General features: G+C 44.1%; 1 protein-coding gene across 2 annotated transcripts in view; it reads right to left on the bottom strand.

The window, feature by feature from the left end:
- slmb (beta-transducin repeat containing E3 ubiquitin protein ligase slmb) overlaps positions 1-24,498 on the bottom strand; it is a 44,062-nt gene that overhangs the window by 5,642 nt on the left and 13,922 nt on the right. For both annotated transcript variants that reach the window (XM_065431472.1, XM_065431473.1), the window contains exons 3-6: positions 12,971-13,045; positions 7,011-7,175; positions 6,716-6,920; positions 6,559-6,644 (exon numbers count right to left, since the gene is read on the bottom strand). In XM_065431472.1, coding sequence (XP_065287544.1) covers positions 6,559-6,644; positions 6,716-6,920; positions 7,011-7,175; positions 12,971-13,045 — 531 coding nt within the window. The remainder of the gene's footprint in view (positions 1-6,558; positions 6,645-6,715; positions 6,921-7,010; positions 7,176-12,970; positions 13,046-24,498) is intronic.

Here is a 24,498-nt window from a genome sequence, read left to right as displayed (position 1 = left end):
CTTGGCGACATCTGAAACACAAATGATGATGATGATGCTGACACTGCATGTTGTGAACATAGTATATCCTACTAAATCTAGTGCAACTGAACTTTCGCAGCTAGTCGGAGCATTTTGCCGCAGTGTGGCTCAATTTAAACACATTTCATACTCTTAGCACAGCTTGACGCAGAACTATGCAAGTGTATCAAAATGCCGCAATTGGTACAGCTGTTGCACCCTTGATGGTGAAATATCCCAAAGCAACACCGGAGTTGTGGAAGATGCCATAATGGAGTGTTTCAGGTTACTTTCAAGCCCCCGAGAATTTTAAAATTGTGGGGTTTAACATTCTGAAACTGCACAGCGAGTGGTTAAGGACGTCATAAAGGAGGGCTCCAGATCAACTGTGACAACCTCGAGTTCTTTGAAGTGCACACAAGTGGTCTTGTGTTCTACCCCTACCAAAATGCAGCTGCTGTGGCCGAAAATTGAACGTGAGACTTCGTGCTCAGCACCAGAATACACGAGAACATCACGTACCCAAAGCGCACACATACAGTAAAAGCTCGTTATTTACAACTTGTTAATTCAAAATTTCAGATAATTCAATGTAGCCGCCGCGGTTCGTCGAACAATGTATTGAAAGCAATATGTAACACATCCGGCTAATTCAGAATGAAATCCACACTGCTACCGATAATTTGAACTCCGCGCCATCGTGGATGAGGGGGGAGTGCTAGTGCGTGGGAGCACGTTGGCGATGCTGGCGCCGCCACGCAGGCCGTGCAGCTTTGCTCTCTCCATGTGCAGCCCTTTGCCTAGCCCTGACTAGAGGTGTGCGCCGTGTCGGTTTCGACCAGCGACAGCAAGGTGGTCGTTTCTAGCCAGCGGCGACGGCGTCAGTGGCACGGAACCGGGTTATTCATTGGTGACGGCAGCGTGTAAACCAAAACCACCAATTTAAAAAGCTGTTTCACTACATCCTGCTTTGCTAAACTGGTTGAAATTCTGGCCTTTCCATACTAAGGGCTGAGAGGACCGAATACAGGGGTGTTGAAAGTGAGAGAATTGCTCAACGTTTTGTAAGATTTCTGCTCTTCAGCCGACATATCTTTTTTTTAAATTGGGCAGATATCTAACAGCGTTTATGTTGAACAGACCTTTTTGTATGACCAACTCTTGCGGGGATCAGCCTTTCAGATGTCAACCAATCAGCATATCTTCCTGACTGGACATCACTTGCTCTGAATATTAATCACCCTTCGATAATGTACCGTATTTACACGACTGTAAGTCGACCGCTTTTTTAAATTTGAAGATCTGAAGTGGGGAGGGTTGACTTACAATCGAAACCAAAACATGGCACCGCCAAAAAAGCGAGACCAACGGGAGCTACAACGTAGTTACACTTTTATGTTTTCTCTATGGCCCTGCCCGTAGCTTTTCACTATCCCACGTGTTTGTTTGCTTTCCGGAAGGGTTTTTCAACATTTTTGAGAGTTTAACAGTGCACACAACACTCATTGGGGGGAAGGGGGGGGGGAGGGTCGATAGTTGATGGAAGTGCCACTGTTCCATTCGCGGCAGCACCCTCAAAACGGCGGTGCTTGCAGGGAGTATCGGCAGTTCATGGATGAGCAGACACCGCTCAAGGGTTTCTCTTTCCCTGTTGTGCTTAGCTTTCTCTATAGTTTGACGAAAGGCATTGGTTTGACGCATTCCACTTGACTGCCGGCTATGTGCTATCCTCATGAGTGCTCCAGGCCCACTAATCATTCGGCACTCGTTCACAGCAGCGTCAAGAGGGCTGCCATCCTTTACGCCGAAGAAACAAATCGCTGCGCAGTGGGCCGCAAGTTTGACGTTTCTGAATGGGTGGTGCGAGAGTGGCGACTGCAGCGAAGCGAAATTTTCACCTGTGACGGCAAGTGAGAAATTTCCCACGTGCCGAAGTCTGGACGCCTTTTGGAGCTGTAGGCTAAGCTTGTGGCGTACGTCGCTGAAATGCGTGATCGGTCCCTGCCAATGAAGTGCGACATGGTCATGAAACAAGCTCGGATCTTCGCCTTTTAAGGACCTGCTCCGCCGTGAGTACGAGTGGCTGGCGGAAGAAAACCACGAAATTACGCCAACCGGACCTGTCATAAGAGCCTCCCTGATGGCTGCGTGTGGTTGGATGGGTGCATTCGGCATGGGCTGCTGTTCCACAAGATGCCGTGGTGCGGCCCTTTGCCAAATGTGAAATTTCGCTGAACGACAACGCGCTGTGGAACCGCAGCAACGATGACGATGGCAGCACTAGCGAAGACGAGTAGTCCAGTGACCATGTCAGCTACTAATAAATTTTCTTTATCGAATACACCCTCGGGTATGCTCTGTCTTTTTCCTGTCACGTGATATGGGGGGGGGGAGGGGTCGACTTACATTCGAGTCGACTTACAGTCGTGTAAATAGGGTAACTTTTCTTATAATGTCCTTTTTCCCTGAAGAAAAATTAATCAAAAATACTTTTTTTTTCTGTGCAGCAGATGAACATATTTTTAAAACTGAGAGATGTTAGTACAGTCGCCGACCGATTTTCCGGACTCCAAAAATTCGGACATGCCCGATTATTCGGTCAGCTTCGCGGCACTGCCATTCTCCCCATAGACCATAATGTATAAAAACTGCCGAAAGTTCGGACACCTTGCAACCTCTCGTCTGATTTTTCGGACACTCCTTGAGCCAACTTGGTCGAGAGCACCATGTACCGACTCTGACCGGGGCATGGTTCGACTTGCTGAACGCCATTTTTGTTTTGAACGGAGCTTCCTTGCTGCTCCACGAAGTGGCGCTACTGGAAATCCCCGCTCATCATCATCATTTCTGCCTGGTTTGACAGAGTAGCTCTGCAGCAGTTCCGGCTTCAGCTTAGTAAGCCATGTCAAGACCACGACCGTCAAGACAATCCAGCAGCTGATTTGTTTTTTCGCGCACGACGCTGCGAGCAGGCCACGTTTTTTTGTTTGTGTGACTGGTATCGGCACGGTGGTGTTTGCTTTGTGTGCTGTGTCGAGGTTTCGGTGATCCAACGCGGCATACGGAAACATCGCGTCACATATCTAATGGCGCCGACAGTGTCCGCGCAGACTGCGCTGGGGAATGCTGGCAAGCGGCATTCCCCAGCCAGCAAGCGGGTGCCAGGAGGCCTAAGATTTATCGCTTTCCATGTACTCCCTACTGACGCGGAAAATATTCTGCCGAGACCTGCGCAGTGGTTGCATTGCGCCGGACACCGTCTCATTTGACAGTTTCACAGGTGCTGACACTGCTGCACTGACGTGCGCAGAACTCGACGACGGCGAGATCATTCGTCAGGTTTCTGCTGCACCGCCGGACGATTACTCTTGAGCCGGAAAATGACGCACCATGTGCTACGCTGCCGTCGCATGCGAAGCGTGTACAAGCAGTGACTGTGCTTTCAGCCGCCTATAGTGACCGTACGACCCTCTCCGAGATTCAGGCTTACCTGATTGCGCGTAAACGGAACAGCGTACAACGCACATTCACGATTTCTTCAAGCCTACTGCCGAGCCCAAATAAGTGCGTGGAAATAAAGGATTTCATTTTTTTTCTTAATCTGCTTTTTTGGACACCTGTTAATTCGGACATTTCCGCAATCCCCGTGAGGTCCGAATAAACGGTCGGCGACTGTATGCCACAGAAAACAAATTTGCTCACTTTGTTAACTTGTCATCACCAGGTTGAATGAACGAAGTGTGGATTAGTAGAAATGCAGGCATTGCTTGAATGCACAATCATTCCCGGGGGAAAAAAAAAAGTTCTTTTTTAACCTGCACGTCGAAACTGTATTATAGTTCATTGCAGCTATGGGTGTTAGTTCTTGAACACATTGAGCCAAGAAATTTCTATCTTACTACAAGTCGTACCTCTCACATTGATGCCACTATGAGACATATCCCCAATTCTACTCACAACTACAGTGCCCACAACCCTCAATCCGCGATTCCGATGTTCCGAGGCCGCTGTTTTTTCTTGCTGCGCCACATTACGCTTTTGGGGGAGAAGTTTCGGAATCCCACGTTGCACTGACTTGTGACGACACACATGCACAGACGCGTGGAGAGCAGGGTTAATTTTGTTTGTATTGTGTTATTCACTGCTCCCTGCTTGACATGATTCTATGCTTGAGACAGGCAAAAAGAAAAAAGAAAGACAACACAAAATCTCAAATGAAGCTGGACTAACTTAAAGAAATCTTTATACCTATTTAAATGACGCATCAATCTCGCCAACAAGAAACATTGGCTGCGGCGGCAGTGGCGCGCCGATCAGTTTATGGTGGCGGCGATGCGCTGACATCTCTGCGCCTGGCCAGGCATGGCCAACGCCACCGGTGCAGGTCGCTTCTCTCCCTTTCTCAAGACCTTCAAGATAAAATGCAGACGCGGTGCTGCATGTTTTTTCTCTTTCTTTTTTTCATGTTACACCTCGGAAGCTATGCTCTTTCTCTACGAGGTGTTTTGCCAGGCAGCACAAGGCAATGTCTGAAACATGGCTGCCGTGATGTATATCGGCTCTCGCAGTACCAAAAAGCATGGCCTTTGAGATTCGTGGCTATTATTAAAAGGAAAGCATTGCTGGGATACGTGTTTGAACCCCACCTATACGTATAGTGGAACTCGGCAGTGTGCAGCCAGTGCAGCTACAAAAGTACAACGGAGATCAACGTTGAAGCAGGTTGTAGTGCGTTTCGCAAGTGCTTTTTAGAGCACAGCTCTTGTTCCTGCCAAAAGCGGCGGCGGCGCAAAGACGCGTTTATAGTCCCAACATTTCAGGCACATACCGCTTGCAGCCAGTTGCGCTACACCACTTGCACCAGCCGAAATGCCATCCCCTCAGACGTTGACGCCCGTGCTGTCAGCTGCTCTCTTCGAAGCATGCGCAGAACGATCCCCAACCCGCGCGCCACTTTGAACACTTTAAACGGCTGTCTACGACCGCTAGCGAAGCAGTATTCTTATTGCGATAAAAATTACATGGACACTCCGGGCACATTTCTGCCGTCGAGGCCGCCGTTAGGTTCCGTAATAAATCCAAGGGCGCTAAATCGTCGTCGCACGCCATATGCTGTATGTGCGAGTGAAAGCGTGCGAGGGTGAGCTGGCTCACAAGGCTCAACTTGGTGTGCGCGAGGCACGGGGGCGAGGTATGTTCTTCTCTGGCGGCTGTTGCTTACGGTGCAGCTGTGCAGACGCTGTATCTTGAAAGTGATCTGCGACATGGTCAAAGTGTGCGCCCGCACAGGCCTCATCTTTGAAGCGATCTGCGATGTTTGCAGAGTGCGTGTAGTGCCGGTAGCTTCATATGCGATGTGCTTTCTATGTTTCGTTTGCGTTGAAGCAAGATATGTACGAAGGTCAATTCACTTGCTGCTGCAGCCGTGATTCCTCACTCCAGCGTTGTGACAGCGAGTTTCCGCAGACAAGTGAGATGTGTTTATATTTACCTGTGTGCGCGAGACACAGAGATTCTTGATTTGGTTAGTAAGCAAACGTTTATAAGCTTATACGGCTGATAAAACTACTATCCTTACTTCATATAGCTATTTACTAATTTGCTATAGCAATCAATGCTTCGGCTTTAGGACAAAACTCCAGCTTTTTTCCCTTCTCTGTGCCATGCATTGTGGGTTGGCGCAGGCGGCGCGACAAACACGCGGATGGAGCGAAAGCCATCTCAATGTCAGGCACGTCTGATTGCGTTGGCCGCGTCCGGTTACGTTGGCTGCACCAGTGCTTCCAACTATAGACCTTCACGCCAACGTGACGTAGCGTGTGAGCGCGCGCACTCACGCTGCGTCGAAATATATATACGAACCTTAACCAAGCGATTTTTTTCTCCGACTTTCATTAGTTAGAATTTTGTTTAATTAGAATTTTCATAGCATCCCCGCAGAATTCGAATTGATGAGCTTTTACTGTACGCAGCTGGTAATGCAGCTGGATATGCCCGAGAACGGGATACACTTAAGCCTTTATTGCATAAACGAGAGCACTAAGCCAAAGTGAAAACCAACTTAGGCATCATGTTGATGGCTCTCCAAGATTCAAAAGACCCACCACCCACTTTCTTCACCAAATTACTTTGTGGTCAGTATTGCATACTATTACTGCCTGCAATGCCCAGCTTTGTTAAAGAAACAGTGGTGATTCCAAAATGCTGTCCATGGTCAACCAGCTGAGAACATGACCCCAAGTGCTCTAACTACCAAACCAAGCAGTGCCACATTGGCAAGAGGTTCAAGCAAGTGTGTAGTGTGTACAATCGTAGATAAATGTTAGACATTTATGAAAAACTTTTTTAAGCCTTTACCAAATCTTCCCTATTGAATGACTTAAAAATGCCCCCCCCCCCCGCCCCCCAATTACATATTTTTCAATGCCTCACATATTTCAAATTAACAACACTCAAAATGGCAGGGAACTATTAAAAGCAACTTATGCTGCTTCCCGGCTGCATTATTGCACTGAAAAAAGAAGTCATTTGTCAATGAAGAGGCAGAAAAAAACTTACCGGACAGTAGAATCACTGGACCCAGATATTATCACTTTGTCATCATACTGCAGGCATAGTACAGAGCCTGTGTGACCTGTTAGCACCTGCAGAGGAACACACACAGCCAAAAATGTAAGACGTAGTATACAACTTTCACAATGAAGGATCATCTTACCTTGACACATTGCAAGGATGCCCTGTCCCAAATCTTGATTGTGTTATCTCGCAGGCCAGACACAATCTTAGTGTCATCATATTGTAGGCAGTAGACACCTTTGGAATTCTCAGAGCGGCAGTTTATACGTTGAAGGTTGTGCCTTCCACACCTCCAGTTGTTCTCTATGCTCTCAATGTCTTGGATGATGCGTGGATACAAACGCCTAGAAAACACAATAAAAGACAGCAAATTAGCGTCTGATGCAATTTTATCAGGCATAAACACACAGGCTCCTGAAGTCGAATACACCTACCTGTAAAACATGTGGTCAGGGTGTGGCTCGCCTGGCGGTGGCTTGAACAGGTACTGCATCCAACCCCTCCTCTCAGCCAGGCCACGCCACAGGGGATCCGTAGAAACACGACGTTCCATCAGCTTGCGCCACAGGCCACCCTCAGCCACAACACGGCGCCACTCTCTGTGACCACCATTGCACAGGCAAGAGGTTTGAGCAGTTTTAATACCTCATGGCAACACTTAAACGAAGAGAACAGTACTTAGCTCCAAACGCATTATTATAATGTCGGGAAAAGCATGAAGGTTTGGGCTTGCTGGTATTTAATGGCTAACTATAACCCAAAAGCACAAAGGTCAGATGGAGCAGGAACTGCATTGTAGGTTGATCACTTTCAGCAGACGGTGGTTGGCTAAGCCAAGGGGCCAAACACCTATCACTCCAGTAAGGCTTCGTAGCGAATGCTAAATTATGAAAAAGTGAAGGAGCCTCCAAAAGTGATCAATCGCAAATACTACCCCCAGAGGTATTGAACTTACAATGTTTTTAGAGAACTTAAATATATATACATGCCAATATGGCCACTTTCACAAACTCTGCTGCATCAATTCTCACCATGGACAGGCATTATTCGAAGCTCTTTTAAATGGCATGCTGTACGCATGCCACAAACAGTGCCCTGTTACATCTCAATACGGCGATGAGCATTCCTCACATGAGGCAGTCCTTCCATCAGCGTGCGCCCAGACGACGCTGGGACCCGACATAGAGCTCTCTTCGAGGTGACAACAACCATGAAGATCGCTCTACCTGAACCTTACTCTGATAGGCTGAACTAATCGATGAAAGGGGCCACCGTCGAAGGCTACTGTGAGAACAGAGTCGACCTCGGATTCCCAGATTGCTACGCGCTTACGCCATATGCAGAGGCGAAAGTGCAACATAGGAGGCAGAGCCCGGCAGAACGGTGCGACAGCATGGAAGAGCAAATTGTGATTGGCCAAAATACAGTCATCAGATTCCCTAGTTTAGTCTCCTAGGGAAGACGATCATTTTTAAAAGTGGTGACTTTCAGTGCAGAGAGAAGGGCTGACGTGTCCTCATGTAAACTCAGACATCTCATATGCTCCTACATGGAATGGCCTTCCGTATCTGGAGCCAGTGTAAGTAATGTAAAAAAAAACTTTTTCCTCCATTTTTACTACCGTCCATACTCATCAATGTGCCTGGAGGATTCCTGGCCTAAATGCACTCTGAGCCGCAACAGCCCAATTTCTCAAACATTCTCCGAATCCCTTCTAGGTCAGCATTCTAAACTGCCAGGGCTGTAGCTGTTTGAAACCCAATAGCTTGCTGAACACATGCACATGCAGGGAAGACGTGCAAATCTCTAATGGTGGCCTGGAAAGCCTGGAACCTGAGTCACTGGCGCAGGTGGTCAGTCACCAGTCGCAGGCTGTGCCCCTCAGCTTTGTGAAACAGTGCCACTTTCCAAAGCTGTGGCATGTGCCTAACTTTGGGGCATTTTACCTACGTATATGTGCGCACCAGAAAAGGCGAAAAGACTTTAATTAACAACATGCACCAAAAAATGGCTGTTGAAAATGATTTGCAAGTGCAAAGCCGCATGTTCCATGAAATCGGGTGACGATACAAAGTCTTATGTGGCAGTAAATAGTAGCCAACTGATGCCATCTGTGCCTATAGTGCCTCCAGTTTTGCCCTTGCAGCCTCAAAATTTACTTTTGACTTTATTTATCAGCTGCTTCATACTTCCTATTGCACCCTGATTACCACTGCTAGAGCTTATAAAAAAGAGGAACAACTTTTACAATGATAGTAGCAATTTCATACTAAGCCCTTTCCTCACTGGGACAAGAAGAAATGAAAGAAGCAGATTGAGCGCTGAACTTGTAACAAGTTTATTTTCGTCAACTCACGGCATGTATAGCCAGGCAAGCAAACAAAGAAAAAGAAAATAGCACATTGAAACACTTCTCATCCGCAATTGATATGAATACCTAAGAAGGATAGCTCTTTTTCTGTCAAGGCAACAGGCCAGCTGATGCACTGTGCACTTGCACAGGTAATCTCTGCTGCTTCTGCAATTTCCCTTATCAGGTCTAACTTGTGTTTGAATATAATCACAAAATTTTCTAAGTTTGGTATACAGCCCCCATTGCAGTACAGCAAGGTGCCTTGGATTGTGCAGTGAACCTTGTTTGAGTGCTCTCAAAGCCTATCAATAATACACCTTTCTCATGATAGCAGTTCCTTTTATACTACTGATTGGTCACACCACGTGAACAGCTGTCTGTGCTTCGTTGTACATCTACGGCTATTTTATGAGGCCAGATTTGTTTGTTTGCACAGTGAAACTAGCTTTCTCGGATCAAAAAACCACAATGCAAGCACTCTGTCTAATCTTTAGCCAATGCGAAATGCCATGTATATATGGAATCAGTCAGAATGCTTTACCAACAAGCCCAAGTTTCAACTCTGTGCCTTTGCTGTCGCTGTGAACTCACTTCCAAAACCGTGGTCATTGGCACATTTCTTTTATCCGCTCCAAAAGTTAATCTAAATATACCAATTCCGAAACTGCAAGAAAATCTATAAACGCATCTATAGTCCGAAATTGCACATTTTTACACCATGTCTCCCCTTAAAACCATGTCAACATATTTTTGATCTTTGCGATATCCAGAAGCCCATACAGTGCCTGGTATTCTCATCCAAAATGCTGTTCCATGCTGCTGTACCACTAATGTGATGCCAAAATGGTGAAATAAGGCAATGTGAAGAGGGGGGGGGGGGGGGGGGGACAAGTGTGTAGTTGGTTGGTTGGTTAAATGTGGTTTAGTGGCGCAAAAGCGGCTATGGCTACGCTGCGCCAAACACGAGGTGTTTTATTATACTATTTAAGAGGAGAAAGGCCATGTTAATCTATATTTTGTTTAAAAAGCCAGTGTCGCCTTGGAATTTACGCAGGTCAGGTAATGGGATTATCGAATCATCTCCTAAAATTAAAGCAGGATGTAAAGGTACTTGCATTTGATTTAGGTTGTGCAAAAAGTTTCGTCTTTGTACTTCAATGTGTGTGCACGTGAGTAGTATATGCATGACTGTTAGTTGTTCTTGGCATTTTTCACATGTTGGCACGTCTTCTTTTGTAAGTAGATAATTGTGGGTGAGGTGTGTGTGCCCAATGCGTAGTCGGCATAGAACTACTTCAAAGAAGCGCTCCTGATGGTTGCACGACTTCCACTCACCAAGTAAGGGTTTAGTGAGATATAGCTTGTTTTCTCTACAATGGTCCCATTCGTGTTGCCACTTTGACGTTAAGGCCTTCCTAATGGCACGGATACTATCTTTATATGGAAGTGTTGTGTTTATTATGTCTTTGAATGCTGCCATCAATGCACATCTATCGACTGCTTCGATACGCGGTATCCCAACATGACTTGGTACCCAGCAGAAGCAGATTCATCTCCCATATTTAAGCGCGACCATGTTTAGTATGTCCCCTAACAGGGGTTCACACTCAGATTTCAGATTTAGAGCCTTCAGTGTACTTAAGGAATCAGCGTATATGACTGTGTTTTTGTGCTTACCAGTGATAATCTTTTTAACTACAACACATACAGCATAAACTTCCGCAGTGAAAACAGAAGCATGTTTTGGTAGACGAATAGTTGTTTCCCAATTTTCTGTTACGGCCCCTACACCCACGTGTTTTGTTTTGGAGCCATCCGTGTAGAATTCCAGGTGATTTTGATATTTGTCCTAAAGAGCACGGAATTCTTGTATGATGTGTTCGTGTGGAGTGCCTCTTTTCTTTAAATGTGTTAATGTACAGTCGCACAACTGTGTGAAATTGTACCATGGGGCCAACCGTTGTGGTTTCTTGGCAACCTGGAGGACTTCGTGGGGGATGTCATAATCCCGACAGTACTGCTCATACCACAGGACAAGTGGCCTAATCATGTTTGGTTTATTTGTGTAGTGTAAGCGTGAGTTTCACTGTGTGAAGATGTAGCATATGTGTTGCGGTGATGACTGAATTCTGAGTAGGTAAGAAAATGTGAGTAATGCTCTGCGCTGCTGTAATGAGGGCTCATTACACTCAACATATAAACTTTGAATGGGTGACGTTCTGTGGGCACCACTTGCCAGTCGCAATCCAAGGTTATGTACTGGACCAAGTAGTTGGATGTAGGACTGCCTGGCTGAGCCGTAAACCACAGAGCCGTAGTCTAAAAGGCTACGCACAAGAGACCGGTAAATACGTAAAAGACAGGTTCGGTCAGAACCCCAGTGCTTATGAGACAAAATTTTTAGGATATTCAATGCTTTATTTGCCTTAATCTTTAGTGTTTCAATGTGGGCTAGGAAGTTTAGTTTTTTATCAAAGATTACTCCCAAGAATTTACATTCTTGTTTTACCAGCAGTGCGACATCATTAAATTTTAGAAGCAGGTCTAAGTACAATCCTCATTTTTGCGAGAAAAGCACTGCAACGATTTTTTGAGTAGAGAAGCGGAAGCCAACTGTGTAGTCATGCTGCTACACTTACATAGGTGTATATGAAGAGAAACATTGCTCACATAAAAAAGTGAACATACTGATAAGCTTCACAATTATTCTTAAAGGTGACACTCAGAATAATGGAATGAAAAAGACTGTAAAGCCCAAAAAGTGAATGGATTTGCAATGTCACCATGTATATGTCAATACTACATGGTGAGACATTTGGATGAGTAACAAAAGCTGCTGGTATGTGTTGTAGCTGCTACTCAAACTAACAGTACTCCATAAAAATAAACCAGGTCAAGCTGTAGTTCTGCTATAAAACTGATTGTACCAGACCTCCGAAAAGGGATGATACTAAATGTAATGTCTTTAATACTGGCTTTAGCTGCCAAGTGGCACATTGTGCAGCTGACAGCTGTAATGCTTACTACTACATTCATTATGTACCAACCACAAGCTTGCTCCCTGCAGCAATCCCCTGCAGATGGGGCAAATAGACCCGTTTCATAATAGCTTTGCTGCACAGCAATTAGCAGTGAGGGGGTACAAGCACTGTTTTCTCGTCTCATGACATGGAAAATGTAGGTGTGCCTCTCTTGATGGAACCATGGGCAAGCTGTTTTTCTTGTCGCAGGACAAGAAAAATGCGACTTGACTATCTGATGAAACCATGTGCAAGTGACTTTTCTTGTCATATGACACCACAAAATGTAGGCGTGGATCTCTTGATGAAACAATACGCAAGACAAGCTCCAGCATGTGCAGCTGGCACCTTACCTTCAATTGAACCACGATCAGTACCACCATTAGTTGTCCAAATGTGAAATGCAGATAAGTGCACTTGCAAATTAGGAAGGAGGTTTCTATTGCTGTAACTATCTACAAACAAAAGAGAACTGGTTGCCATGTGCAGTTTGCACAGCTGTGGTGGCATTAACAGGATGGCACTTCCACAATCCCTAGAACAAGGGAATATTCAAGTTGTCAAGTGTAATTAGGCCAAATGAACAGGTAGACTATAGCCAGAGTGAACAAAAATAATGAATTTGTTATTTGGCGCAAATAAAGGTATTCTGCAATTTACTTGTGGTTTAGTTTTGTTACACAAAAGTGCATAGTCTATATTTCACATTTTCTGTATAAACATAGAATCTGTTGTACAACTTTTGCTGTGTTTCGATCAGGTATGCTATAATAAGATTAATTTAATGAGGAGGCCAAAGAAACAACTTATACAATTCTAATTCAAGGCATCATTGCATCAAGCACTACAAAGATAACACTAAAACCCCCAACATGCCCCATTACACTGTCCCTATTCCCCTAGTTTTCAGATTACTGGTGTTAGTGCAAATGCTTTTAGGTGGAATTCAAGTGCCTCATTTTGAACAAAGAACTATCTTTAAATACAGTTTCAATCAAGTAATGGTAGCAGAAATCCTGACCTGCAGACAGCCTCAGCGGCACACAAGCTTCGTGCATCCAGGTATGACAGGATTGCTTCAGCAACATGGTCCAGCCTGAAGAAGTGGCAAGGGGGGGGGGAGAAAAAATGCAATGAACATTCCAGTGAAGCTAGTTGACCAATGAAACACTACATCAAAGACCAATACGACTGCAGAATAACTGAACAGACACCAGTGAAGCTGTCACATATTTAAGTCAAATTAGTACATTACATGATGCACTATGTCCCATGTACACACACCTTTAGCTGCTCACGAGGGATAACACTTTAGCTAGAAATCTTTATTCTCCTGCTTAAACGGCAGCAGTTTAACAGGGATTTACTTATTTATTGTACAATTCTTTAGCTTGAAATATGTTCCCCTGCTTAAACAGGATCATTCCCCTGTCTATGAACTTTGCTTTATTGAACCTTATACGCACCCGCAAAGCTTGCAATGTGTTGACATTAAGCTGCCCAAACCATTCTCTACAGTGAGGTGGTGCCTGGCCCAATCGTTGTAGTACAGGCCAGTCTGCCCTATGTACTCTTTTCCGCAACTTAATGGAACAAGATAAACTACCATCATGCACGCTCTGTAAACATGGTTGCATTCTTTGTAGAATATGCGTTCAGAGTGCGTAGCGGGGGCAGTTTATCTTGTTCCATTAAGTTGTGGAAAAGAGTAAATAGGGCAGACTGGCCAGTGCTATGACGATCAGGCCAGACAGCGCCACCTCAACATAAACAATGGTTTTGGCAGCTTAATGGCAACACATTGCAAGCTTTGCGGGTGCTATCCCAGGATCAATCAAACAAAGTACATTGGCAGGGTGAGAGACGGAATGTAGAGGGGAGTAATAGAGGCATTTTACATAAAGAAAAGGGGTGATGCCTGTATCAGCATGCCATCATTATCCCTTCAAGATAAGGAGCTGCGTGTTTCTCTACAACAGCTTGTTTCTTTGAATAGCAAAGGCAGGTGTAAAAAAGAATGGTATGGTGCATGCATATTTTTATCAAGTCTTGGACTGAGCCACAAAAATCGTCTTTCCTGTGGGAAATAAGATCAGTCAAAAGTTGCTGCCTGTCCTATTTGTGTTCTTCGTGCTCGTTTAATTTGCGCCAAAAAGTTTGCTTTAATCATGAATCAATACCAACTAGCTTAAACCAAGACTTTACTTGAACCATCATATTTCTTGAAAGTTTCATGCCTACACAACTTTCAGTCCCGTTATAGGAAACATTTCATACACCCCAGGGAGTATTAGTTTCACTATCAGAATTCATCATTTCAAACTTCCAGATCTTTACAATTTCATCTGTGCATCAATATGCAATGAATGCCCTTTGTACCACTGCAAAGTTTGGTTCAGATTCAAATTTTAGTTTAGGATTTTTACAACTAAAATAAATATTACCAGAGCTGCCCCAACAGCTTCACTGAAATGGGGCTTGTTGATCAACATTAATAGGGTAAACAACAGCAGTTTAGAAAGCAACAAAATTCCAGAGTTACCTGACCTACTGCAAGATACAACTGCAGTGTTTCTCCCAATTCCTCATAAAAGGCAGCTTTGGAAACTATAAGTGCAGATAGGAGTTGTCTATCAACTTACTCATAGGCGGAAAGTTAATTTTTCTGGGGGGGAGGTGAGTGGGGGGGCATGACAAGCTTTCCAAACCCCATATATCATAAGAAGCGAACTTCTCGTTCATATGTATATATATAACCTTAGAGTTGCACTTGAAGAAACTTCGTGTGTCCTCAAAGAATTATTTGTTCACTGAAGTGGCGGCCTTATACGAGTATATACAAGACCTCATAGTAGGAGACAGTTCAATTTCACAGCTCGAGTCCTCTCGCACAACCAAAAATCTGGTGTCTCTCAGTCGCATAATCTTTTGTGAACTTGTTTTATCCTTCCCCATCACTAATACTGCTGCGCCTTTCTGGCGAAACTGCAGCCTCTCTCTTTGCTTTTTCTTTTTCTGCGAGTCCAAGTGTAAGCACTGCTGCATACAACTACTGTTGATTCTCATTTCAAGTGAATCCAGCTTGGCCTCATTTTGAATAGTGTTTCCCAACTATCATGCACCAAGACTTAAAGAACAGTTACGTTACTCAAGAAAACCTAGTGCATATTTTTTTCAGTACAGTGGAGTAGCACCCAGTAAATCTTCCGTTACTGAGATTTAATTCGGTAATCGCAATTAATTATCTAACCCGAGAAGTAGTCTTAATTTACAAAGTGTCTATAAGGCATTTGTAGGAACCCCCAAATGACATCTAACTGTGGTGTTTTCAGCGACATACTAATTGTGTACAATTTTTTCAAACTGGTAACGAAGCCCCCACAAAAAATGAAAAATACCACGTGACTACTCTCCTACCCGCGCCATAAAGCAGAGCACACAAACAAGCTGATTGATAGCAACTGCTTTGCCTGTCGCAAACCCGAAAAGACAGCACATCACCTTGATAATTACACAAAAGGAGCACCAACAGCACGTTTCGAGGCGTCACAGCTATTCCTTCCTCTCATTTATACGTCACACTTATCTGTCTCACAAGGCCAACCGATCACATTGATAACAAAAGTACCTTGATAACGCAGCAGAAGCACTGCTCTGACCACATACGAAACGCGAAAAGCAACGGAATAGGCACAGAATGTTTCAAAATCCCGGCTCTGTTAGCACCGCACGGGAAAGAGTGTACATGAAGCATTATTTTGCACCAGAAATTTGCTTCAAACCAAAGCCAAATTAAAGTTTTATTTTTCATTAAAGTGCATACATGGTGCAAAAACAGGTTCGTGGCAAAAAAAAAAAAGCAAAATAACAGACTGGGAAGCAACTCACATGTAGAGAAAAGGCAGAACCAATACATTCAAGAAAGTAAATGTACCACTTCTAAATGAGCTGAATTGGCAATCGGGAAATCTGCGCACACACACACACGAACACACATATACACACGCACAAATCCACCGTCTTCTCTGGGATTCATCTGAATGATGCCTACGCATTTCGTAGTACTGATGTGGCGTTTCGTGGTAGTATGCTGGTGTGTTTCGTTTAATTGCAATAATGACCACGAAAGACATGTGAAACGGAGAAGTGCGGTTGCAACACCAAACTTAAGCGAGACCTGCACGAGACAACGTAGAAGAGACGAATAGAAGCAATGTTCACTGGTGTTAGAGATAGCCCGCAGCAGATGTGGACGTGGTATGAAATGACCAGGGAGATGCAGGAAATTAAGGAAATATATACATTTATAACGTACTCTGAACCATTAAGAACTGTGATCAACCATGCTCCGGAGGCTATGTCTGGCACGCGCCGCTCGTATCTAGAAAGCGGTCTGCGAAAGCAGCATAGGCTGACAGCCCTGTGGGCGCTGCGTTCTTGCTGCTTCGTTGGCGTTGAAGTGAGAGGCAGCACTATGTTGAAAGCGATCGCCTTATAGGACAGACAGAGGGATGGTTTTTGCGCTGGATACAGATAGAAATGCTTATGCATTTCAGTGTGCCCTTATTATTCATGAATTCGCAAGCTCCGTTGAACACCGGCTGCTGCCTAGAAGTGTTCGTATAGGTGTTCTGCAGCGACACAGTACTCATCACATTTTGTGTGGCTTTCTCTATGATCAACACTGGAATTCTACGGCAGAGACATCCATTATCCTTGCCTTGAGCTCATCTGACATCTCGATCATGTAAACACAATCTTTCACATACCCGCCGTGGTTGCTCAGTGGCTATGGTGTGGGGCTGCTGAGCACGAGGTCGCGGGATCGAATCCCGGCCACGGCAGCCGCATTTCGATGGGGGCGAAATGCGAAAACACCCGTGTACTTTGATTTAGGTGCACGTTAAAGAACCCCAGGTGGTCGAAATTTCCGGAGTCCTCCACTACGGCGTGCCTCATAATCAGAAAGTGGTTTCGGCACGTAAAACCCCATAATTTTAATCTTTCACATAACCGCAAAGAAAGAGATCAGGTAAAGAGAGGTCAGGTGACCTAGCCAGCCAATTTACAGGCCTTTGCATTCCACTCTATTGAGCATGAAAAAACTCAAGCCAATTTCCTGCTCGGCTGCTGCTGTGTGCTGGCAATTTACAATTCTTACAATCTTGCTGATGCCCCAGAAGTGAAAAATGTGACAGAGGGACTTCGATGAGAAACTGATCCACCACTCCAAGCATTTTGCCCAGGTAACGCTGTCCAGTCAGTGTGTGATCGAAGATGGGGCAGACAACAGCACCGACGTAAATTCCAAACCACACATTGAACGACCACTGGTACTGGTGCCCAGTGCTCTTTACCCAGTGTGGATTGGAGTCACTCCGATAGTGTGCATTGTGCAAATTTACCTGGCCGTTTCTGTAAAAATTGTTTTCATTTGTGCACATGGCGTTGTTCAAAAAGTCCGGTAACTCATCGGCTTTTGAGAGGACCCAATTTGAGAACTAGACGATTCTGCAGGCCCGTCTTCCAAGCATTGGTGCAGGTTAAGATGGTATGAGTGAAAGGCCTAGTCATTTAGAATCCTTCAAACTGATTACTACTTGTAAATTGGTACCTGGGCGGCCACGCCCCGCACACTAGCATGAGAGTTCGAGGCCATAAATGCTAGAACATCCATGCCTAGGCTAGGATTCAAAGATAGAGTCCTCCGCCACAGTTTCAGGAAGCTGCCAGTTTGCCTCAGGTTTTCATCATTTCTGATGATAATCAATGCTATCAATGCTTTTGCTCTACTGCCACACTTCCGTGGCTGATATATATTAGTGGCTTTCCTCTTGTTGCCATTTGCAGTGCCTAAGGCAATGATCACGTTTTCCTTCTGCTCATTAGAGAAAGACGCAGAGACTTGGACGAAACAAAATGCACCTTTAAACCTTTGCATCGATATTGCGAATTTTGTGGCAAAAAAAAAGAAAGAAAAAAACCATCTGTGCACTTTATCTACGCTAAGACAACAGCTATTACAGCTTGTTTCCACCTAACACCAAACAAGACGCATTACTTGAGCCGGAGCACGGCAGATGAGAAACTAGCTTGATCACAATGTTTTTATTTCCCTTATTTCGTTCTGGCCAATTTAGAGGGAGCTCGTTCGAGGGCGCTGCTATTTGATGCAGGTGAGAGCACAGTCACATGGTTATTTCTTATATTTCACGGAGTTTACTTGTCAGTCGGAAAAATTAGTACAAAATTAGTATGACGTTGAAAATACCGCAATTTGACGTCTCTTGGCTGTGCCTACAAATGCCTCACTGACATTTTGATAATTACAATAGTAAGTCTTGAGTTGGATAATTAATTACAATTATCTAAATCTCAGTATTGATTTTGGATTGTAGAACTTTATTGGTCCAACAGATGTAGGGAAGGCTTTAAGCCTTCCCACCTAGACGACGGCCAGGAGTCCTTGGACCCTAGCGGCGGTTTCAGCCAGTCGGACGGTCTTCAGTTGAATCTCCGGATCGGAGACGAGTAATAAGGTCTCCCATTGTTCTAAAGACTTTATTCTTCCCTCAGAGGGAGCCTGTGGGCATTCCCACAGAATGTGATTGAGATTAGCCCTGGCTTTACGTAGCTTACACTGGCTGGAGTACTGACCCGGGTAGTAGAGGCTGCACAACACCGGGCTTGAAAACGAGTTGGTTTGCAGGCGACGCCAAGTGGAGGCCTGGCTCTTGTTTAAGGATATATCAGCCGGAGGATATTTAACCCGCCCTAGTCTGTAGTGTTGTGTGATCTCTCTGTAACACACTAAGCGGTCCCGCCCTATGAAGCCTTCGGCTAGCCCACCAGCTCGGAATGTAAGTCCTCGAGCTAATTTGTGGGCCGCCTCGTTTCCAGCGAGGGAGGCGTGCGCAGGTGCCCAGATTATTTCAATTTTCCTGCTATCTCTGCAGGTCTGCAGCATTCTGTTCGCCTTGGGAGAAATTCTGCCTCTGGCAAAGTTCATCACCGCAACCTTAGAGACGCCGACTATAATTTTGGCTGAAGTACTTGCAATTGCAAGTGCTATGGCAGATTCTTCTCCAATCTGAGAGCAATCCGTTGGATCTCAGTATTGAAAAAAAGATTACTGGCAGCTACTTCAATGTACTGGAAACAATGTGCACTAGGTTTTCTTCAAGTAACGTAATTGCTTTTTTTAATCTGGGTACATGGTAGTTAATTAGGACACCCTGTATAAATTTACAACCTCTGGCTGCAAGTGATAATGTTTCCATCCCTAGTAAATGCCATAAATTATTAGAGGATTTTTTTTTGTGAGTTGTTAGCATTGCTTACTGGAAAGAAAAGCAATACTGACACACATCATTCATGTGAATTTCACACACTGTTGATGAAAGACTCTGCCGAAGGGGCCATTGAAGCCTGCATGTTTTTTTTTTCCTGGGTCAAAAAAGCATGCAAAGCAATTTGAAGCGAAGTAAACATACAGCAACATATTCATTCTTTAGGCATAGGCTATCCACACCTTTAGAAATAATTTTTCATTGGCCACCTCTTTCTCTGTCAAAAGATATAACAAAATTTTTCCTGTGCGTTTATTTAAATATATTGTGTATGAGGATGGTGTTTACAGTGGAAATTTAAAGCAATGTTGAAGTGAGAAAATACGGATGAGGCAGACAATACTAGTGCTTCTAATGCACTTGTTCTCCTATTGTGAAGATTTGCAGAAATAAAGCAAGACTATGATGCGGATGTGCACATCCACATCAATGCAGTAAGCTACTAGCCACAATAAACGTTTAAGTGAAAAGGTTGAGGCAAGTTAAACATCAAATGATGGGGGTGACACAACTTTGGTAATGACATTTTATGTGTCTGTGAATGTGTGTGTGTGGGGGGGGGGGGCTTCCACCCCCTTCCGGAAAACTCTGCAGGGGGCTCGGACCCCAGAGGCCCCCTGAGCCTACTACAAGGTATGACTGCGATAATTCATCTATTTCCTGCCAAAAACCTGCATTAGAAACTACACAAGGGGGTGCTGTTAAGTACCGAGAAAAGTTTAACTTGGTAGCTATAATTTGCCTACTTTATTGGCGAATCAGTCCATGCTCAATGGTAGAAAATTCAGCTACTATGTATGTTTTAAACTTATCTTTCTTCTTCAGATCCAAAGAAAACATGGCAGTACACCAAGAAAAGTTCAGAGTGGAAGAATATAGGACCTTAATCAAGTTCTTGTTTCTTCAAGGCAAAGGCGCAAAGCAAATCCATAATAAACTGTCAAACTTTAGGCAGCAATGGGAGTCTCATATGCTACTGTTAAACAGTGTTTCAAACTTTAAAACTGGCCATTTCTGTGTTGGAAGAGAAATCCATGGAAAGACCCATTCCTGTGTCTGCCTGCAAATGTGAAATCCATTCATGCCATGATCATGGAGTACCACGGAATATCAGCCAGAAGTATTGTTACATATCTGGGAATATCACATGAGAGAGTCGGTGCCATTACCCACGGCTACTAAAAGATGAGAAAGCTTTCAGCAAAGTGCACCAAGAAACTATCGACAACTGAACAAAAGAGGAAACATTTAGAGGCCAACCAAAGTCTGCCAGCCAAAAGTGGCTGGCAGACTTTCAAGACAAGACTCAAGACATCATGAAGGCACTGCTCGAACGTTTTAAATTTCTAGGCCCGACTGACAACTAGGACTCGCTTTTCTTAGTGGACCCAGACTGGGGTTTATTTTAAATAAAGTTGTTCTCACTCTGCAGAGACTTCAGCGACTGTTTTGGAACATTTTGCAAAAAGTGATTCAGATTTTCTGGACAAACTGGTAACTAGTGATGAAACATGGATCTACCTGAAATGATCCCGATAAAAAGGAGAAGTCTAAGGAATGGAGGCACAGTGGTTCGCCCAGGCCAAAGAAATTCCATGTGCAAAGGTCAGTGCAGAAGCAAATGGCAAGTGTTTTATTAGGGTAAGAAGAGAGTTCTGCTGATGGACTACCTTCAACAGGGTGCAGCCATCAATGGAGGATATATGTTGTTTTATTGATGCAGTTGAGGCAAAACAGAAAAAAAGTTTAGAAAAGCTCTCCAAAGCTGTCATCCTGTTGCATGACAAAACCATGTCACACACTGCAGGTGAAACAATGGGAAAACTGATCTCTAGGGTTTCAAGTGATGCCCCCCTGCCCCATCCACCCTATTCCCCCCCACCCCCCCAACTCCTTCCATCATCTTTTCCCCAATCTCGAAAAACACCTAAGGGACAAAGATTTGGGAACGTCCTGGAGGCAACTAATTCTGCAATCGAGTGGTTATCCAGCAGACAGAAGAATAGACTATATGCAAAGGTCTGTAAGCAAGCTTTTTCACTTCGTTTGCTGCTCAATTCCACTTTGTTTTGCTGTCTAACACCATGCTGCCAAAGTGAGTTTATTTGGAGAGACTTAAGAAGGTGCAGGACTAATGTCGCAAGTGCATATACTTCCTGGGAAAGAATCTATAATAGTCTGGCAGTTACAGCTTCCTAGCCAATTTATTCTAGGTAAGGCTCAAACTTATCAGCGCCACCTTGTATGCAGGACAACAGCCTCAAATTAAATTATGGGGTTTTATGTGCCAAAACCACTTTGATTATGAGGCATGCCATAGTGGAGGACTCCGGAAATTTCGACCACCTGGGGTTCTTTAAGGGGGGATGCTAGGCTCAAGAGTCAACTTTTGAACTACTGCATCAATTTTTATCAAATTTTCAGCGACGGTTTATAATCTGCTCATTAGAATATATTCAAAGTTTCAATGCGCTAGCTCAAACAGACAAAAAGTTATAGCTCTCATATTCAGCAATCATGTGTCTCAGCTTAGGAAAACTATCATTTCAAAAATAATGGAGATATATCAACTGTTTGTAATTAGATATCTTCTAGATGGTTCATAGTGCAAGATAAGACCGCTCGCATGCTTTTTATGCAATTTCTGTAAAAATGTCATCAATCTAAAAACAAAGTTCAATTTTTTTGTTGTCATTACATGTCAGACATCTCAAAATATTTTCTGTTAGAAACTATTTAGCACCCTAAAAAGTATCTTATCTTGTTCCTGAGAAAATTTCAGTCTAGAAACCACCTTGAAAGCATCTTTTGGCAATGTAGTTTAGAAATGATTGTTTTCCTAACGGTTTTGTTTCCCCAAAAAGTGCAAACTCAGAAAAATGAGTTCAAAGATTTGAGAACATGCTATTTTATTTTGTGGTAAAAAAAAATTAATCAAAGTGACCTGCTCCATAGGTCGGGCCCTCATCTTCAACGCGACGCTGTTCTGTGGCAATTGCTTCTCACCACCATCAGCAGAACCAGTAGACATTTCCATAGGTGACGAACCACCATCGGAGCTTGTAGGGTTCGCATCAGCCGCCGGCAGCAGGCTTGGGCTTGGCGAATGCACAGGCAGACGCTCACTTGCTGGCGGTCGCCCAGTGCTGTTTAGGCCTCTCGCTTTCGTCGTGCGTTGTCGCTTCCCGAAGCTTTTCCGTGTCGAAGCCTTCGTTGCGGGCATCTTCGGGTCACACCACCGGCCACCCGATGATCGCAATAAGCTCACAGAAGGAAGATATAGCAACATATAGCAAGCGTCGAGCGCAACCAAAGCAGGAACGACTCCAAATGGCGCGAAAACAGCGTTGGGTGGTCACGTGGTACATTTCCGCCAATCCGAGCTCCTGATTCGGTTTGCCACCCACTGCTTCGGTTCGAGCTCCTGTTTCGGTTTCTGCGGCCAGTAATATGCCTTTCTTTTTTAGTTCTTCGATAGTTGCCTTGCATAGTCTCGATGGAAAGTATTCCGTCACTAAACAGCGCGAAAAACAAACTTTCTATCACAGGCATTCACTTCACGTTCGGTTTTTTGCCCGCACCGCGGCCGCGTCTTGAAAAGAGCGTTCACAGACGCCTTCGACGGCAAATGCGCCCCACCGCGTCGTGAAAAAAATTCATTTTCTTCTTTTCTACTTCTCCGATAACAACCAAACCTGGTGAGAATATTCTTCATTAAACCAGCAATCCAAAACAACTCAAGCTTTAAAACACATTTTTTTTCCGAAAATCGGTATTTTAGCCCCGCATCCCCCCTTAATGTGCACTTAAATCTAAGTACACGGATGTTTTCGCATTTCGCCTTTATCGAAATGCGGCCGCCGTGGCCAGGATTCGATCGTGCGACCTCATGCTCAGCAGCCCAACACCATAGCCACTGAGCAACCATGGCGAGTGACAACAGCCTCCTTTCACTGGAACACACAGCTCTGTAAAGCGCCAATTCATACACAAACTAGAGATAACTGTTGCACATTAGTATCAACATAACCCTGCAAGTACTAATTATTTTAATTTCTTGCAGTTTCAGCATTATTGCAGAACCAAGGAATTTTAAAATTCCTCAAAATGTGGGCACTGTGTCTCAACCTCCCAAAATTTATGTACGACATTTGCTGTTAAACAAGTCATAACTACAGAAGCTCTGGCATTTCGTAAAGTTGTCTGCTAAAATCCATCATTACCAGAAAAAAAAAATAGAAGAGAGCCCACTACACAACTTCCTATGGGTGTTGCCAGGCAACCAACACTCCACTCTTTCCTGGCACACTTAACACAACTGACATTTCAGCACAGGTCTAATCAGAATTGTCATAAGATGCATACTAATTGTTCTAAACTATTTTTCTAAGTGCTTGTGAAGCATAATTTTGGCATTTACAATTGTAGACATGATGCAGAAAGGGATTAAAGGCAGAAGCACCTGAAGACCACAGATCAAGTAGAGCACAAAGCTCAGTGCCCATATACATCTGCTCACTACCTTCAAGCATCTTTTTATTGTCCATGCATTATAAATGACCAAGAAAGGCACCATAAGCCTCAACTAGCTTTGCTTTTCACAATCACTTTACCACTAGAAATAAAACAACAATATCAGCATTCTTCTTAACCCTTTAAGTGCTGTTCCCAAGAAAAAATTATCCTAATTCAAGTTCTTTATTTGTAAAATGTTCAGCAACTTATCGCCAAGTAGCATTTCAATTTAAAAGCCTGCTAATGTGATACCTACAAAAAATTTAATTTGTTGCACTGAAGACACCCTGCACCTAAAGGGTTAAAAGGTTAGTACTCTGTACCTACCTGTTTAAATCTTGAAATTCTAACTGTTAAATGACAAAGTTTACAAATTAATATTTACATATCTGCCAGCCTGTGAACTTTAGTTCCATAAAATCCTGAGGACATGAAACCAGCAGAAGGGAAGAGACTATGCACTTTTCTGTTTTCCCTTGGCACATACCTTGTAGACTACAACGGCACTTTATTGACGATACCTTTAGGCGCCAGCACACAAGCAGCAGCAAACTTCGAACAGCAAAGACCGACAAGCAGCCGACTGGTTTTAGATCATCAAAATTTTCAGCCACTTTGCTGTCGCTTATATTAACTTCTTCAGAAACTTGTCAGAAAACTAGTTTGAAGCAAATACCCCTCTGGT

Source organism: Dermacentor albipictus, chromosome 1, assembly GCF_038994185.2.
Source record: "Dermacentor albipictus isolate Rhodes 1998 colony chromosome 1, USDA_Dalb.pri_finalv2, whole genome shotgun sequence".
Classification (NCBI taxonomy): domain Eukaryota; kingdom Metazoa; phylum Arthropoda; class Arachnida; order Ixodida; family Ixodidae; genus Dermacentor; species Dermacentor albipictus.
The sequence above is the reverse complement of the archived record's forward strand: the minus strand, read 5'-3'. Positions and strand labels throughout refer to the sequence as shown.